At 37.2% G+C, this 19,467-nt stretch overlaps 2 protein-coding genes across 8 annotated transcripts in view; one reads left to right on the top strand and one right to left on the bottom strand.

The window, feature by feature from the left end:
- The window catches only part of SEPTIN8 (septin 8), a 110,895-nt gene extending 104,240 nt beyond the window's left edge, over positions 1 to 6,655 (top strand). For 6 of the 7 annotated variants that reach the window (XM_072400860.1, XM_072400864.1, XM_072400865.1 and 3 more), the window contains one exon: positions 5,777 to 6,655. In XM_072400860.1, the coding sequence (XP_072256961.1) occupies positions 5,777 to 5,942 (166 nt within the window). In that variant the 3' untranslated portion in view covers positions 5,943 to 6,655. The remainder of the gene's footprint in view (positions 1 to 5,776) is intronic. The other variant, XM_072400861.1, reaches the window with a different exon arrangement.
- Positions 6,656 to 7,108: 453 nt separating this feature from the next.
- Positions 7,109 to 18,696, bottom strand: CCNI2 (cyclin I family member 2). The gene is made up of 5 exons (XM_072400867.1): positions 18,030 to 18,696; positions 11,564 to 11,719; positions 10,609 to 10,743; positions 8,589 to 8,663; positions 7,109 to 7,340 (listed from the first exon to the last, which is right to left on the bottom strand). The coding sequence occupies exons 2-5, from the start codon at positions 11,675 to 11,677 to the stop codon at positions 7,182 to 7,184; spliced, it is 483 nt and encodes a 160-aa protein (XP_072256968.1). The 5' UTR covers positions 11,678 to 11,719; positions 18,030 to 18,696; the 3' UTR covers positions 7,109 to 7,181.
- Positions 18,697 to 19,467: the final 771 nt, after the last annotated feature.

Genomic DNA, 19,467 nt, shown 5'->3' with positions numbered 1-19,467 from the left:
GATAGAGTCTTTGTCTACTGTTGTAACATCCCTGGACTACTAGCCCATATGGGAGTACTAGAATACCGAGCAGAAGACTGGAGGCTTTTCATAGACAGTTCCACTCAAAGTTTGAAATCTGTTTTACTGCATAATGGCAACTACTATGCATGGCAAATGCTATGCATCAATTCCAATTGGTCACTCAACAAAAAATATGAAAATATTAAAAGCTTTACTATCATGAACACCAATGGTCTATGTGTTGATTTAAAAATTGTGAATTTCCTACTGGACAGCAAAGTGGATGCACAAAGTACCCATGTTTCATCTGCTTGTGGGATAGTAGAGCAAAGCAGGATCACTGGAAAAAAGCAACATGGCCTCCAACGGAAAACATGAAAAAAGGTGCAGCAAACATCATTACCGAGCCAACGGTGACAAAGAAAAAAAAAAATCATTCACAAAGTTGGGATAAATCAGGCAATTTGTTAGAGCTCTGAACAAGAATGGTGATTGGTTCAATTACATTTGTAGATTTGTCCCTGGATTGAGTACTGAAAAATTAAAAGCAGAAATCTTTGATGGACCCCAGATTTGGAAATTGATAAATGATTCAAAATTATTCAAGTTACATATGGAAAAAGAGGGTAAAAGAAAGAGGTTTCAGCCCTCAAGCTTTTGGTAAAATCATTATGTAATAATTCAATTCAGGTTTTATACATAATTATTCTACATACATCATTAGGCATGTATCCAGTCCAGTCTGTATGTCAGTAGGCTGGAGTATATATTCTAGACAGAATTGTTCTAGCTATTTATAACAAGTAACCGTATTTGTCATATGCATGGAATGTGAGCTTAAGAGCTTTACGGTTTTTAGTTGCTAGTACACTGATAAACGTAAGTAGTAAACTTGTTCTAGAAATGTATATAGAGTCCCAGCAAACGTAGGTTGCTATTGGGAGTAAAATAGTATGGTTGATATAAATTGATTTAGCTTATTAGGAAGGACCATAAGGTATTGAGATTGAGGTAAGTATGGAAAGGTACATACCCGCTGGATGCAGTATTGTAAGTGCAGGTACACAGGAGAAACAAGGAAAACTGCCAATAGTGCCTAATATATCCTTATAATATAGGCAGGTATAGTGACGGCAGGTAAAATGCAGCTCCAAAACCTGTTGAAGATTGAAGCCAATTGTTAATAGGTAAATTTTAGGTCCAAAGTGTTGGTAGAATATAGACTACATAATACTATAATAAATTGAAATTCTACTAAATAATAGGTACATTATTGATACAAAGTATTGGTATTAGGATTGTATTAAATAACTAAAGTGCTCCTAATGGTGGAGTATATGAGAAGAAAGAGAATTCAAGAGACTTACTTTTAAAGGTGTATATAGATTGGTTTTAGGAAAATCTGCATCCAAAAGATTTTGTTACATCAGCGCGGCCTTATGTACTGGTGACACACCAAGGGCTGAAGTAACCCCAGAGCGTGTCTAATAAGGCCGTGCTTCTGGCTAGCTGAGTGAGTGGGCGTGCAAGTTTCGTGGATACGTCAGAGGAGATTCCCTGTGATTTGGCGGGGAGTCCATATCCTTCTACACACAAAGTTGGATGAGTGATCAGACTCTGAATGGGCGGATCATATGGGGAACAAGAAAACGGCCAGGTGCATGTAATATGCAAGTCGGCCGGGGTGGTCTCACTCTGTCAGAGGGAATCTTTAAGTGGCTGGTTGAAATGAATAGGGTTCTATGGAGGGTCACATGTAGAGACCAGATGGGTGATGGAATATAATGTGGGTGCACCGTATTTGTAGTATATTGTGGAACATGTATCACAAAGATGGATAAACCTTGTATGATCATATAATAGTGACAAATACAGTATTCTATAATTCACAGAATTGTCTCAAAATCAAAACATTATAGGATATTTTACATACTTAAGAATACATGCAATATATGTGGAGAATAAATATGTATGAAAATATTAAACATATCATGTAAGATATTATCAAGGTAATGAAGTGCCCGAGTATTCAAGTCTAATAGACAAAGGTAGATACTAAAGATTTACAGTATATACGGATATTGACACGCAGCAGTGCATAACTGAATGAGGTGATAATAAACATATGTAATAGAGTACAAATGATGATTACACCCAATGGTGTATACACACACATAATTATGTGTATATATATATATATATATATATATATATATATATATATATATATATATACACACACCAGTGTGAAAACAGTGTAGTCTCATATTATAAAAGGCAACCATTGTCAAGCCGTACGCTTCAGTATTGTTTCGACCATTACAACAATCACCCCGCTCTGCTAATACCGATTCTCATCCAATGGTTTTATTTTATTTGTTTCCCAGATGCTCCTTGAGGTAAATATGACTGTATTTTCTTTAAATGTTATATTTAATGGCATCAAATAATTTGACATTTATCAGTTCTTGTTTGGTCTTAGATTCAAATGAAATAAACCCATGAGTGAGAAAAAGCAAACTAATATTTTGCATTTCTTTAGTAATACCAAATATAATGCAATGACATGATTTGCAGTCTCTCACTTGTGGTATGCATGCTATAAAGGTACATTGATGCAGTACGCATGAAGAGGAGGTTACTGGAGAATCCTTTTAAAAAAAAATCTACAAAAGTATACATGAATCAATAAACCAGTGCAAAGAGCAATCATTAGTGATGAGAGTACAATAAACTTATTTGATTGGAAGCTATGAGCACTTTGCACTGCCTTACTAAATTCACCCAACAGACTTAACATATGAAGCTAAACTCCAGTATTTATTGCTCCCAACACAATTTTTTGTAACAATTTTCACAGCTTTTTGCAGACTTTTCCTGCTGTATTTGAGCATGTCAAAAAAGAAATAAATAAATACAATTAGAGAAAAATATATTTGAACAAACGGAAAAGCCTCTGTTTAAAACAGAATTTTTCACAGAATTCATGCTGTGACATTTTACAATCTTACGAAAGAAATAACCATCAAATAGAACATTCCTATAACATAATCTAAAAATAATAGAACATAAAATTCTATTACACATAAAAGGTGTAAAATTATTATTAGCTGCCCCAATCAAACAACAGAAATGTGCAAGCCCATCATATGGCATGTAGAAATGATTAAAAACAAAAATTAGAAATAAAAAAGGTACTTATATAAAAAGACATTATAAAAAAATACATTACTTCCATCCATGTTTATAAAAAATACAATACTTCCATCCATCTTGCTATATTGTAAGTGTTACACTGCATACTTATTTACCATGAAAAACATTCACATAACTGCATATTACTATAAAACAGAAATGTCTTCTAATAGCAAACACATCACTGGAATTCAGGGCGATAGACTAGCGCATAAAACAGTTTGTTAAATGCAGATCTGAAAAACAAACACTATGGTATCCCTGAGTGTTATATTTTATCATTACAGCCAGGCTTGAAAGAAATTCCAAGACCTCAGCTGACAAAGGCCATCAAATCCTGGAAGTCACTTTTGTATCACAGACAAAGAAAGGAAGACATGGATTTCTGTATCTGGTTGTACAATAGTTAGGACTTGGTCATGCATGTAGGGAGTAAAAAAAGTGCAATCTTTAATGGACTATGGGGGTTTTCAAGAATACTAATAGACCATTGTAGGCACAAATATTGAATTATAAGGTAGTACACTCTAGATCTTTATATAAATAGGCTCAATATGACAAAACTAACACACTAAAGGACAAGGATCCATATCCATAAGATCCAATCCATAAAGATCCACAAGGTGCTCCACTACTCAATAGCTCCCAAACTGCACTGGTCAAATGAAAATACGATGACCAAGGTATAACACAGAAGATCTAGTGGTTGGGTATTCATAGTAAAATGTCACCAATACAGCATTCATGGAATTTAAATACAAAAGACGCCTTAAACTATATTTGTAACAATATAGAACTATCACACTACACCCATTATAAAAAAAAATGTGTAGGATGCCATTGCCGTCTTACACGTAGGATGAGTTTTATATTTCTAATAGAACTCAAAAACAAGCATGCAGCAAAAAAGTTAGAACTCCCAATCCTTATATTTGTCCTAGGCCTGTGACTATTTCAAGCACAATCACAATAGCCAGAAAAATACATACAGCAATGACCTACATATTTCAATCAGAAATCTATAGAGGAACCCTATAGAGAAAGCCTACTTGACTGGATGAGGTGGCTGAAACACGGGACAATGTCCACTGCCTTCTTCCTCTAGCTGGGACTCGTCATTTACAGATGCCACTTCCTCAGTATTTGAAATACTGTCCTCATAAAGGTGCTGAAACCCATCATAGAAGTTATCCGTTCCAATTACATCTTTATCAGCAAAATTATTATCGGAGGTGCTGGATCTGTGTGTTCTCATCCTTTCTCCATTGCCTGGTGGGCTTTCTGAAGGAATGCAGGTGGAGAGTTGCTCCTGGTCCTCAGAGATTGTACCTTCACTTGTGGAGAACAATAAGTAAATAGGATTAAATGGTGCTTCAAGGCGATTGTCAACTAGTTCTTTACAATGAATGAACTTGGCACTGTCAACCTGTGGAGACATAGTTTTATTATGGTTCCTCATCACGAAAAAATGAAAATTAAACACAAAAAGTCTGTAGGGTCATAAAACTTGCTATCATTATGGGCAAAAACACACACATTTATTTATATGGGGTGTTATATCCTATTTAACACTCCCCTCAATAAAATAGCAGCTTCCTCATGTCAATCAAATAGCTTGACACAGTGAAGGAGGTGAGCACAGATACAACTCAAACATCAGATCCTTTATAGAATATTGGATACCCTTACATTTATAGAAAGGGTTTTAAAAACACCCCACAATTGTAGTTTGAGGATCAATATGATTGCCAGTTATTTTCAGACAAAAAACTAAGGCCTTATATTTATTAGCACAGTTGAGAGGAGAGAGGACTGTTGAACAGGTGTTACTTCTTCACGTTCCAGTCAGAGCAGGAGGAGAAAGCTACCCTAACTATGCTTCTCAAGTACAGCAGAAAAAGGTCAGTATAGCAGAGCTTTTAAGTCCCAACCTATAGTACTTTAATGGAGATTTTAACTGTTGAATGCGGATGACTAACAGATCCCAAAAGATAGGTCAATGTGCCTGGATGAAAAGTCAAATTTGGCAAACCACATATAAAAATACCCATAAAGCTAGGGGTTGGAGAGGAAGTCAAAGCAGGCTTGGTCCAATTCAACCCGCTATACTTTTGAAAAATAAATAAATAAAATATTCAGCTATTTTACATTTGTCATATGCAGAATATTGTTCACTGTTCAGTTTCTAAGGATCCTAATAGATTTCACAATGTAAATTCAGATACAAGTGAATTGTATAATTAGGGAACTTTTAAGCTGCGTATTAGTAATTTGGTATTCACTTTAGTAGCTTCACCTTGAAAGCAGCCCCCTTCCCCACAGAACAATATTTTTTGTTGTGTGCTTTCTAGTTACCCAATATGTTTGTTTAATTGCCTAATATTTCTAAGAAACAAGTAATAACAAACAAGAAATAACCAGCATTAGTGATAGCCTATAAAGTCTGAAACATGTACATTACTAATATTATATAACTGTGGCATAAATGGTAAAGTGTAGACAGTTACATTACAAGGTAAAAAAAGTAAATCCCAAAAAACAATAAATAATGTTTTCTGCTTACTTTTGTTATCTTTAGCAGGTCAGTGATAATGGTGAACCAGTCAGCTTCCATCCTTTCCAACTCCAAGGCGATAATTGCCAAGGCCAGTGTGGAACCCCTGAACTGCAGTAACTGGTGGCACGCCATGCAGTGCTGCAGCTGCCTAGTCAAGAATGTCACATGGCGAGAAGGATTCGTTTGAAAGAAGCTGTCGAACAGATCAGGCCGGCTGAACATCACCATGGCATGGAACTGCAGAAATAAACAAAAAATAGTCTCTATCTTTCACTTTTGTTGACCAAATGTGACAAACAAAAAATGTAGTAGACATCAGAAGGGCTGAATTGTGGCCATTTCTTTGTGTGTCAGTACATGCTGTTTTTTTATGTTGAACTAATAAGCTTCTAACTGAATGTAACAACACAACCAAACTATTTTTGTGCATTTTGTTTTTTGGCTATTTGAGAAATCCTTGCTTATATTCCAAGCAACCCCTGTCCTCTCATGTCTTATACAAATGTGAATAGTAGTTTTGTGAATGTACCAAGACCTGCACTGCAAATTAGATTTTAGTAGTAGTCCAATTAAAATATCAGAACCAACTGCAGAATAAAAACTACAGGCCCACTCAGCCAATTGGTTCTTTTCTGCAGTCTCATCTTTAAAAAAATAAATATTGAAACTTGCACATCATGGCTGCCAAATAACAAACAAGAAAAAGTTGCACCACCCTAAACCAATGACTGCTAAAAAGACAGTATTATGTATACAAAGGAGAACTCGAGCCAATATTGCCAACATTTCATATAGCTGGGTATGTATATTTTTTTACTTTTTGAGCACAGCAGAACTACATGCTCTGCAAGTTAAAAAAAAAAAAAAAAAAAAAAAATCAGGTCATCTCCCTCTAGAGGCTGAATAAGTAGTCTGTATTCTGTTCTGCTGTTAAGAAATAATAACGGGCAGCAGACAATGCGCCTAGATTTGTTTTGTTGGTGTGAAAAGGTTTAGTTATGTACCATACAGTTTTTGCCTTAACATTATAATACTAAAAAACATTTCTTTTCTGCCTGAATACATTTCCAACAGAGAAAGGTAACAGGCACTTCTGTTCCTCCACACTCTACATGTATAAGTGCCAGATCAATGTCAGGTCAGCTTCAGTTTAGTAATTAGAAGCTTCCTTGGCGACAGGTGTACAATGTTATCAAAAACCTGACAGCTTTTTATGTAGTGTTGTTGAAACGAAAAAAAAAGTGAAATATTTTTGCAACGTGGTTTAGAATTTTAAAGTGAAAGAATAGTTTTTATCTTAAAAAAAAAAAAAAGTGGCAATAATTTTCTTTGTTTATACAGGTTAGTCACTTGCAATAGCTTCTCCATTCTAGATGCTCTGTAGTAAGCTTGTGCATACACATCTCTTGTTTACATCATGCTACAATCATTCTGCCATTCTTACAATGTTCAGGAAGTCCACTGGTGTGGCCATGTACAGATCCCACTGCAGTTTATCCAGTATGATTCTTTCCATCCTTAAAATTTCAGCAGAGGAGTACAGGCAGCCACTTTGACCTGCAAGCTTCTTTATTGATGGAATTATCTGTAATGGAATACATTCAATAAAAAAGTTTAGCCAATATTTTTGTCCTGTCTCTGTATTGTAAATTCCTTAACAAGCTTCAAAAACACTTCTGGACATAAGTCATGGTGCGCACAAGATGTATTTATAATACATAACTTTTTGCACCAAGTTCATATTTTATTACATTTGCTAGGCAAACCAATCATACCTTGTACAAACATTATGTCTACAAACCAAACAGTATATAGATACAGAAGTGAGTTTAGAAGTGGATGTAAGAGCAGCCTTTTAATTGAAGTCAATAGATCAGATGGTTAGGTCCCCCTTTAGATTTCCAGTTGAAAACCTGTGCCATTAGCTACTCTAAGCCTCCTCTCTCCAATACTGTGCAGTTTAACCCTAAGTATGCTGTGCCAAATGCAGCACAGCCTCAACTGCACTCAGCCTCTGCCTCATGCAATTAAGGTTTGCTGCAGTTGTTTGTTTTGAAGAAGCTGTATTAAGGGAAATAAACGGAACAGCCTTTAACAACTGTGCATTCAAGTCAATGGAAGCAGCGGCCAGAAGCAACATGTTAATGTTGGGTTCAGCTGCAATCCACCACAATCGCCTGCACAAGGCAGTTGGGTGCGCAGTTGAGTCTGCTGCACATATCTGAAATGAGCCCTAATCTACCTGATATTTTTTAAATAAAAACATAATTTATTTAATCATAAAAAGTAAATACTCTTCATACTATATAGGTATACAAGTAATACACATTCAGTCAAGTTTTGATGCATCTAGCAGAATCTGTTTTCTCAGGAGTTACAAGAACGGCATCAAAATTGAAATGGCATATTAAAAGCACCAACATCGCTCACTGCCACATATTCTTGTAAAGGCAGGAGCCAAATGGGCAGTGCTGGTATCCACAGACAGCCCAGAAATAAAATCTTTTTTTATATGCAGATTTATAAGTAGATTTCTAACATACCACCAGACAAATATATAATTGAATAAATCTGTTCTACTGTGTGTATGAGGATGCTTTTTTATAGAGACTCCTGTCATTTCAAGAGTTACCGACTACATCCCAGGTTGTCAGTGGAGATCTCTACCTGGTCCTATAATGACAAAGATCTATTGGGCTAAGATTAACCCTAATAATGTCTCCCACACTCCATCTATATACACACCGTGCTTTTCATCAAGCTTCCATATTTAGATTCCATTTCAAAGAGATTGTTGCATACATATTATAAGTAGTAAAAACAATGCCTTTACCTCATCCTCTTCATTGGTTTTGACAGCAAGATATAAACATGTTATGGCAATACATCGGAGATACTTCGTCTGGACCTATAGGTGACAAAAAAAAAAGAAAAAACAACCCTTACGAAACCTACTATATAATGCATATACTTTCTGGATTTACTGGCCATTTAGGGGGTATCTACATCCACAAACCATATTCTCTAAAAAACAGGCTCTTGAAATAAAAATTTCAAATGTTCTCCAGCAGAGTTTCTAGAACACTACTGCCATTATACCGAATATATTTATTCTATTTCTATAATACCACCGCCAGTATATTTAGTGTATCCTCTTCAAGAGAGCATCTGCATTACTACTGACAGTACTGTAGGCTCACTTTTTTTTTTTCTGATGGATGCATATGCACACAGAAAAGGCCTTGTACTGACAAAAGAGGAACATAAATGACAACCCTCCCAGGCAGATGCAATTATCAACACCATAGGACCTAGCAAAACAATTCCCTTTTTGGATATCAGTTCACATGAACACAAAACCCACTTAGGAAAGCCAGCAATAGAGAAGGGATATAAAGTAATGATAGCAATGATGTAGTGTACAATTAAAAGACCAGGAATATTGTTCCAAAACACATGAAGGAATGTGCAATGTTGCAATCCTACATGGGGACCACAGGGAGCAATAAATACATAAATGTGTTCTGAGCAACTTACTGTTCTTGGTATTGGTTATTGTTATATATCAAAAATTCCATTATATATCCTTCTCTGAGTTATTACTCTAGGAAGAATATAAAATGGAATTTTTTCTCTTTTCTAGAGAAATGTTATGTTGTCTCATTGCAAAGGCAATTATTTTTTATTTTATTCATTAAAAAGGAGATTTGTACTTTTAAGTGTGCTCCGTTTGCCTCTTTTGCTATTTTAGTTATACTTCCTTTGGATATATACAGAGCTGGAAAGGAGTTCACAAGTAAAGTGGCTCTGTACTATCAAGCTAAATTTGTTTGGGGTCAATTAAATGTACATTTTCTATATATTTAAACTAAAGGGGTTTTTTTTTGGAAAGGGAGAGGGTGCTCCAATTTACCAACACCAAAACACACATGCACATACAAAAAAATTCTAACATCAGGCAGTCTTTGGTATAAGTTTTTTTCAAACATTTTCATTTCAACAATCAAAAAAAGATGCATGAACCATCACAAATATAATATTACTATATTATTATTATTATAATAATATAATAAAACCATTACTTGCTTTAAGAATCCCAATTATGTGTATATTGTCCTATATAGGGGAGTGGGATAGTTTACTATGAATTCACTTGAAATTAAATTTGCAAAATGCTTTTTGAACGTTATTTTATTGATATTTTTATGGTGATTCATTTGCAAGCAACACATTTATTTGGAGAGCAGTTTTACCAAGCACTGCAATTTTGATTTGACCTATTTTAGGATACTTTTTCAGTATTCCCAGAATAGTTTTATTTATATTTTAATAATTAAATGGCACAAAACAATAAACGGATTCATGGAATATGAAGAATTCTCCTTATATTCTAGTATACTAAAGGTTAGCTGGACAGAACTTTCTATTGTATCTAGATTTTCTGATAAATTGGATTTCTCGTACAAGATTTTAAATATTAAGACCCATGACTTGATACACAGCACCAATAGGTTGTTTTATGCCATCCTCTTGGAATTTGATAAACAAATGTGGCACTTAAAAGTGGTGATACAATTTATACTAGAAAGATCCATCAGTAGTTGTACATTTGGATAGGACAGGGCTTTTATTTCTTTGTTTTACTCCAGGACCACCTACAAGAGGGACCTGCCCAGTAATATGCATTTCCTGGCTGGGTAGTGTTCAGTAGTGCCTGAGCACTAAGCAATCATTGTGAGTACAGTAAAAGTATTTTAATATTGTCAATTAATAGTATGATTCACTCAATTTTATTGTGCCTGTGTAAAACAAAAAATGGACTGGGCTCCGATGACACACAGAAAAGAATTTACCTTTACAGTTGCTAAGATGCGATTAAGAATGCTAACAGTCAAGCCATAGGTTTCAGGATGAAACTTGAAGTGTGACCTCAGGTGTTCTATCCAAAGAACTACTTGCTCATACTGCATTGGAGAGATATCTGTGCCCTGCAAAACACAAATATTGCCAAAAATAAAAAAAGAAATCACATTTGCATTAAAAGACTAGAGTGTGAACACACACATTGCAGTTTTGGTGTAATGGAAACGTTTCTTGCTTACTAATTGGACATTAGGAGCAGAGGGGAAGTGCTGCACAAAGGTATGGATTCTAGGTTTGTGCACAGCTAAATGTTTTCAGGAACTAAAATGGACCAGGCCAACTTAATAGTGTCAATACTTTGAGTTGCTGTACAGGAACATGTATTAATTTTTTTTGTGTGCTTGTTCTGCAAATCACAGATTTAGTGTCAGAAGCATCCTATTTTTTTTTTTTATAATATTTACAGCAATCCCAGTCCCTGTATTTTTGTGAGCTTTACTGGGTTCACTAATCCGCTTTTAACTAATATAGGCTAACAAATATAAATAAATGAACAAGCTGCAAGGCAAGAGGCACAACACATGTTTTTTTATGCAAAGCTGCACACCCCCCACCCCTAACATATCCATGATCACACTACGCTGATGCTACTCCGGGCCAATCAATTCAAATCAAGTTGCTGACTGGCTTGACTGCCTAAGTGCATCAGCGGACCCTCTCAATATATTTGCAAGAGGTCACGTCTGTCTGGAAAAGTATGCTTTCGAAAGGTGGATTTATCTAAATTTGAGGCATTTAAGTCAGTGTGACAGTTAGCAAAGCACCACAGGCAGGACCAGTGGGGTTGGAGCTAAAGGCAATTCTATTAATAAGAAAAATATCATCAATATAGTTATTAATCTTCTGATAAGCATGTAAAATAAAAAGGCAATCTAATTTGTGTACCTTAATAGTGGAATCTAGAAAACATGGAACCTTCCATTTGCTTTCTTCTACAAGAAGGGCATTCCCCAACAAGAACTGCACACGATTGTTCTCCGACAACCATGTACACCTCATTGTAAAATGGTACTTCTGCCCCTCCAGTTTTTACACCAAGCACTAGAAAAAAAAAAAATAGTGATGAATTCAGAAACATGTAGCTGCATTAAAAGAGATGGAAAGCTGTGACTGATGATTTTATTGCTGGATGATTAGATAATAGCCAACCCACTTTAATACATTCTTTCTTTGGAAAGCAGACCAAATTAAAACCTTTGCTCTGTGTGGAAGCAGTAGGCTTTGCACAAAGGTCCAGCTCGTCCACTATTGAAGGCAGACCTATAAATCTGCATTTAGAAAAGCTTAAGCGCCCTGTTGGCTAGCAGCTCACCAGCTTGCTCTGGTTCTTCGAGAACATTTTACAACTCATGGTAACAGGCAGTACTGGACTGCTCCCTGCTGCCTCCATTTATTCTCCATAGGTCGCTGTTGGTGAAACGCTACAGGTAGTTGGAACACAGCCTTAAATAAGGCTTTAGTCTCCTGATCCCTTTAAACTAAAATTATATCTTCTCTTAAAACATTTTTTGAGCACTGGAAACCTTTAAATCTATTTTGCCTGACAAAATATCTGGCCTTCATTAGTTTCTGGCCAACCAATATAGTGTGCAGTGCTGGATCACCTTGACAGCAAGACAACCACATGATTTTTACAGAAAAAGGGGTAAACTGGCTGTAGCCTACAGATTATTGTATGTTTCCTTTCATGGCACACTGGCATGATCACATTCATAAGAATGAAGGTATTCCCGATGGGTAAACCCAATAACAAAACTGAAGTGGAAGTAGGATGGGGATTTTACTGAAGTTGCAATCCCTAAAAAAAACTCTTGCTTCCTTTATCTACAGACCCTTACCTTGAGAACTTCCCATTTCAATAGCCATTTTTTAATCTGCTACTCTCCAACTATAAAGGCTCCTATTCAGGCACTTCCAGTTATATGTTGGCAACACCATGGTCTTTCAATTGTACTCCTTTGTTGACTGAACTCAATAGTGAGCGAGAAACATAATAGAAACTAGATAGGTTTACAGAACCAAATCTGTTTCATAGGTCAAATGTGATTGCACACTGCAATACAGCCTATTCCCCCTCATCACTGAATTCAGCCAATAGGCCAGTAAAGTGTGGGCATGTGACACAGAAAAAAAAAAAAAAAAAAAAAAAAAGATTGGAATAGATACTAATTTACGGCTATTGATACAAGAATATGTCCTCCTTATCATGATCAATTGATCATCACATGCCTATGACAGCTTTACTTTATGAACGATGTTTCTGTTTCACAACACATTTATGTTAACAATAAAACACGGTAACTCTCAGAAAGCAAAAAGTGTTTGACTATAATCCAACAAAGCAGTTAATATAGTAATCAAAACACTACTCATATGTAATCCAAAGAGACATTGAATGGGTTAATCCCAGCTCTCTCTTTTCCAAAGCAGATGTGATCTGTTTGTCTACTTTGTGCACATAACCAGTACATGGTCTTGTTCACCCTGGAGGATCTAGAAAGAACAGGCACTATCCGATGCATTTGTAAAATGTTGTCTGGCGCTTTTGAGCATATTTAGTATCTTTTTACCATTAACATATTCCCATAAATTTAATTTGCCCTCTCCCTCGGTCACCATGGCCCTCATCTGTGTCCTGCTATATATGGACAGCTTTTGCCAACCCCATCCATGCCTGCTGTCCCTTGTCTGTGTCTGCTCAACTCCTGACCTGCTGTCTTCTTGCAGCAGTACTCAAATCCTTCCACCATGTTTTCCCAGCAATGGCATGTCAGTAGGTAGCCATCTGCTAAACTCACTGCTGAAGTGTGAACTGAACTTTTTGTTAATAAAATACCAGGAATGGATCCCTGTAATAACATGCCCTAGTGAACCTCTTACCTACACTGCAGTTATTTGTGAAAGTCATACATGCTCCACACTGCTTTGATACATTCACATTGAACTCTGTTGACCTAATTTTACCTATAAAATAAGTGTGCATGATTGTTTTGCCAAAAACCAAACCAAAATAAAAATTTAGAAGGTAGTTCAAGAGGGGAGCGGGAATATTAAAGAGACCATCAAACTAAAAGTTGCAAAACCACAGAATAGTAATTAATTTAAAAGCTTACTTGCAGTTTTCACTTTCCGTTTGATATATTTTTACTTGTAAAAGTATCGTTGAACTCACTTTATGATTTGACTACCACGGAAGTTAGAGGGTTGTACTAGGGAATTGACTTTCTATGTCATAGCAGTGTTGTTCCCAGACAACTTTTTTAAGCTGGGTGGAAAGAATCTGTAGCTGCACAGTTAAAAAGCAAATGGGACAACACATGACAAATTTAGTTCTCCCAGTTGTTGCCATATGAATCTATTAATCCCTTATAAATCTGTGAGCTTTCTACCATGGCTATACTTTGTTCCAAATGCTCATCTTAGTACATTCCATTTTTCACCAATATGTTTTTAATATGCCACAACTACCCAGTGCACCTGTATTGGTGGTGGTTACTGGTACATGGCGTGACAGGCTAAACGAGGCTGGGGAGAACACTGCATAGCTTTCTACTCTTTTGGGAACACCTACACTGCCTGTATTTGCCCAGCTCCTTTGTCACTCCGTTCACCTCTCCTCTGTCCCTTTTTTTAACCTCTCAACATAACCTTTCATGGTGCTGCCCTTTACACCTCTTTTACCCCAGAGGAATGTTGAATAGGGGAAAAAAAAGAGTTCCCTACGTTTGTTGTCAGAATGTCACATTCACAGAAGATCATTGTTGTCATACAAAGTCATAATGTATATTTAAAAATTAATTCTGTTGAAAACCACCACATCCTTTTATTCAATTACAACCAGAAAACCTGGGACTTTATAGGCTGTGATAAATATCATCCATTTGTAACAATTTTTAATAAAACATCTGTCACGCACGGAGAGACAGGACCACGAGGGGGCACTACGGCTTGCACGGAGGTGGTGCGAGCCCTAAGAAGGGCCAAGGTGCACAGTCTAAGCAGTAACCAGGTTTTCTCCAGGGCCTCTGATGGTGAGGATGTTGCGCGACTGGTTACTGCAAAGTTGCGGTCATTGGGCATACCAAGGTGGGCAAAACACAGTACCAAATCACAAAGCACAAGGATAGTTGAGGTAAGCCGGGGTCAAGGAAGGCAGCAAGCAAGAGAGGTCAGGTCACACGCCAGGGGTCAACTGCCATGGATCCAGGAGACAGACACTAGTGACACAGGGGGCCACTGTGGGCACAGGGAACACAGGAGACACTGGAAGCAACAGGAGGCACAGGTGACTCAGGGATATCCACAGACAAACAGGAACACTGGAACAGCACAGGGAGGTTAACTGGGAACCAAAAAACCCAGACAGCGAGGGGTTAACGCAGGAGCTGGACAGAGGAATTACTGAATAACCCCCCTGGGGGTAATCCCAAGTGTGACTTGAGGTGGATTTTATTGGCAATAAGCGGTAATCACGAGTCACACTTGGGGTAGCTTTAACTTTAAATAAAAAACCCATTTACCTTGCTCTGTTCCTGCTGGTCCCCGCAGGTCCAGGAGATACGTCCTGCTCCTCCGATCTCCAGCCGCGCAATGCAGAGACTATCTCCGGGGTTTCCTGGTGATGTCGGTGCAGGCGGGTGGATCGGCGAAAATTCAAATAGTTTTGAATTTTGAAAAGTATTGGATTCAATACAAGATATCTGTATTGGGTCCAATACAAATAAATATTTATATATATATATATATATATATATATATATATATATATATATGCTAATGTACACTACATGCTAGTGTACAGTTATTATTATAATATTAACTATAATATATAAGTTTATATAATAACTTTATTAAATATTGGACATATTTTGGCGAGTTATGCCTAAGAAGTAAAGCCTACAATGTAAAAAAAAATTTCCATGCAAAATAAAATGTAACGCTTTTTGAATAGAAATTTGAACGGACGCTAGAACGCTAGGGGGGGTTAAGCACCAGGTGAACAGGAACTAGCTCACAGAACTAGGGTCTCTGCACAATGGAGACACGTTGCACAAACACAGAGTGCAGTGTGAGAGCTAGCTAAATGCCCAGGGATGATTAAGAGGCTATTTTCTGATTGCCTGGTGAAGCTGATAAAGCTTGCTAAAGTAGTCAGAACTGCCCTCATGCGCAGGTGAGACGCGTCTGTGCTTTAGCAAGAAAGAGGATAGTGTGACAACATCATATTAAAACAGCAGCATTTATTTAGCAAAATTCATGCTTTGGCTAAACCTCACTGACTATGATATTGGCACTGCACATTTAACAGTAGCATTTATTGACAAATTGAAAACATAACGTAAAATCCTTATCATCATATAGGTAAAGAACTCCAGATACATAGGGAGCTATAGTTAGTATAATGTTCTCTACTTGTTTGCGGAACCCCAGTCCGCTTGCTCGGAAGATTCAGAGAACCCAAAAATTACATTTAATTCAATTCCTCCAATATTCATTCATATTTTACATTTTCAAGTATTTTTACAACTAAAAATCATTATACACTTACATTTTGTTTACATGGATGATATCATTTATCACTGCCTATAAAGTCCCATGTTTTTTGGTTGTCATGCCAAGTCATTCTAAGTCGTGTTAACCAAGGGACTATGCAGGCAGGGGTGTCAAACTCAAACACACAGTGGGCCAAAATGAAAAATTTGAACCAAGTCGCAGGCCAACCTTGATATTTATTGAAAAAAATACCTACAGTTGAGGAAAGTTGCTTCTAATGAATATCCAGAGGGGTCCTGACAGACGCGCCAGCAGAGCATTCTGGGATTTGTAGTATTAGCTGGCAAAGATAGTCTGGCAAAAGGAGCCCATACATATAAAAATAATGTCTTTTCATGCACATTAGAAAATCATTAGATGAACAGCAACATACCACTCTTTATTCTATATAAGGAACTACAATGCACAAATCTATTTGGCTTCTTATAGGCGGTGTTAGTAGAGGGTCTCTACTGCAAGCTCTAAACCATATGTAATAGACAATTTTTTAGGGATGGAAACACCACTTACCACTTTTTTCTTACATACAACTTTATTGTGCCTCAGGAATAGGTGATATGGGTCCAGGCAAAATAATCAGATCCTACTGGCCATACTCTGAAATGTTTCACCCCAGGAACCTTTATCACGTTATTTCTTTACCGAGGAACCCTTATCGGGTTACTTTTTTGCCCTTTATGCTCTCCTTTCACTTTCTGCCTTAATGGCACAACAAAAAATGTATTTCTCCCAGAGTTGTCCCAGAACTGGTGACCCAATTGGAGGCTTTTTACCTCCACTTCTGCTCTGATGGCAATTCAAAATTTGGGAATTTTCCTTTACCTTGTTACCAACAATGCCAGCCTTTACATACACTTAGGCCACAGAGGTCCCTGAAACATATAACAAGACAAGGGGTAAGGTCCAATGATCTGGTCAATGAGCCTAAATTGGTTTTGCCTAGTTCTGCTGCACAATAAAGTTATTTAAAAGAAAAAAATAAGCACTGTACAAAAGTGAATATCACAGGCCACACCTGAGGCCAGAAATGGTCCTACAGAATCTTTGTACAGGTGCATCTCAATATTAGCATCAAAAATTAAATTTGATTAAAAAAGTGAAACTCATAATATATAGATTTGTTACACACAGAGATTTATTTAAAGTGTTTATTTCTTTTCGTTTTACTGAATATGGCCTACAGGTAATGAAAACCTAACATTCAGTATTTCAGAAAATTAGAAGATTGTGAAAAGGTTTAATATGCTAGACTCATGGTGTCTCATACTACTCAGATAATTACCCCAAAATACCTGAAAAGGTGTCCTGAACCTTTTGTGTCTCAGTCTGGTTTAGTAAGCCAAGCATATTAATAGAAAGTTGAGGGAATAATATGGCAGAATAGGGTGCACAAACCACAGGTATAACCACAGCCTTGAGAGGATTGTGAAGCACAGCCCATTCAAGAATTTTGGGGAGATTCACAAGAAGTGGACAGTGGCTTTTCTTTTCATTGGTCTTCTGTAATATTCTATATTTCTGGAATACTAGATTTGAGGTTTTCATTGCTCGTAGGCCATAATCAGCAGAATGAACAAAAATAAAAGCTTGAAATATATCACAGTGTGTAATAGTTCTACATAAGAGATAGGTTTTACTTTTCGAATTACTTAAATAAAATGACTATTATTCTATTTTTTTTAGATGCACCTGTATTGAAAGCCAACCATTGTAAGTTCACTTTTGGACCTCTCATGCTAATAAACATTTTATTGTACTTATACACTACAATGCAAGCCACAAGTGACCAACACTATACCTAAAAAACGTATCACCGACACTGAAAACTTTTTGCCTTATAACATCTGGTGCCACTTTCTCTATAAGTATCATGCAATGTACGGATCTCTAGGCGGGGAGCCGTTAAAGTACTCCTCCCTGCTCTGATGGTATTTGGGCGGGACTGGAACCCCGTGTACATAATATTCGGCTGTCTCACGTCTCCAAGGCTGCGGGCTCTGACCAAATTCCCTGTCCCGGGACTCAGATCACGTAGTCCATGGTGCCCCAACCTGTGTCCCCTGCTTAGTCCATTCCCCACACTGGGGTACCCAGGCAGCTGTATTTGAAGATTCCGAGCAGAGCCTGAGCCCCGCAGTCGAAGCACATAGCAGGTCACAGGAACAGTACTGATCCGAGCTTCGGGGGCTCATCAGCGGCTGAGGAAAGCGTAGGAAACTGACACACTGCGTAGAGAAACACTGTTCACTTCTACACACCTTTACAAAAGATAACAAAAAGCCTGCGGGCGGGGTTGAAAGACAAAGACCCCTCCCTGGGCGGAGTTTGTGCGCTGCCGTCACGCCATATGACTGATTGCGATTTGTTGTGTTGATATACAGATGCTGCGTGAGGAGCACAGGGGCGGAGCGTAACGTCAGTTGCGTTACGTGTGACCCCGCCTATTTTCTCTTGAAATAAATATTAACGCACCTTCCACTTTAAAATGATTGTTGTGTATGACAGCTTACTAAAAAGTACTACTACCGGTATATCACCTCCCAGTGTTCGACCTGTAACCGCCATATCACTTCCCAATGTTCTACCTTTAACCTCCAGGAGAGGAGGAGGAGCTCTTGTTTAGTGTGTTATTCTAATCTATGTTGCTACATTTCATGCTTTGCTTACCATTTAGCACAATAGTTGCTTTTGTTTCTTAACCACCTGGGCGGTTAGCCCGAGCCTGGTTCGGGGTAAGAAAACTTGCTACAATCGGTTACCCCGAACTGAACCGGGGTAGCTAAAAATAGAAACACGCGTTACAGTGCAATCCAATTGTCATATAACATTGTATGACAATCAGATTACAACTGAAAAAAAATACTTGTCCTTGTCCCCGCAGCTCCTGCGGAGACATCTTCTCTCTTCAGTCTTCTTCCGGCGTGTGCAGTGGCTCTGGTATATGACGGTATATATGACGATATATATATTATATAAGCTACTGTACAGTTACATTACATTATACATGATTTTTTTTAAAGATTTTTTTTTTTTTTTTATAACGTTTTATAAAAAAATTTTGTTAAGTTTTTAAATTTTGGACATATTTCGGTGAATCATGCCTAAGAATTATAGTCTACAATCTAAAATAAATTTTCATGCAAAAAATGTAACGCTTTTTGCATGGAAGTACAGAAAGAATTAGAACACCCGGCGTTCGTGTACGCGTCCCTCGACGATTCCTGATGATGTCAGTG

This window comes from Pyxicephalus adspersus, chromosome 2 (genome assembly GCF_032062135.1).
Source record: "Pyxicephalus adspersus chromosome 2, UCB_Pads_2.0, whole genome shotgun sequence".
Taxonomy (NCBI): domain Eukaryota; kingdom Metazoa; phylum Chordata; class Amphibia; order Anura; family Pyxicephalidae; genus Pyxicephalus; species Pyxicephalus adspersus.
This window is presented reverse-complemented; position numbering and strand designations above follow the sequence as displayed.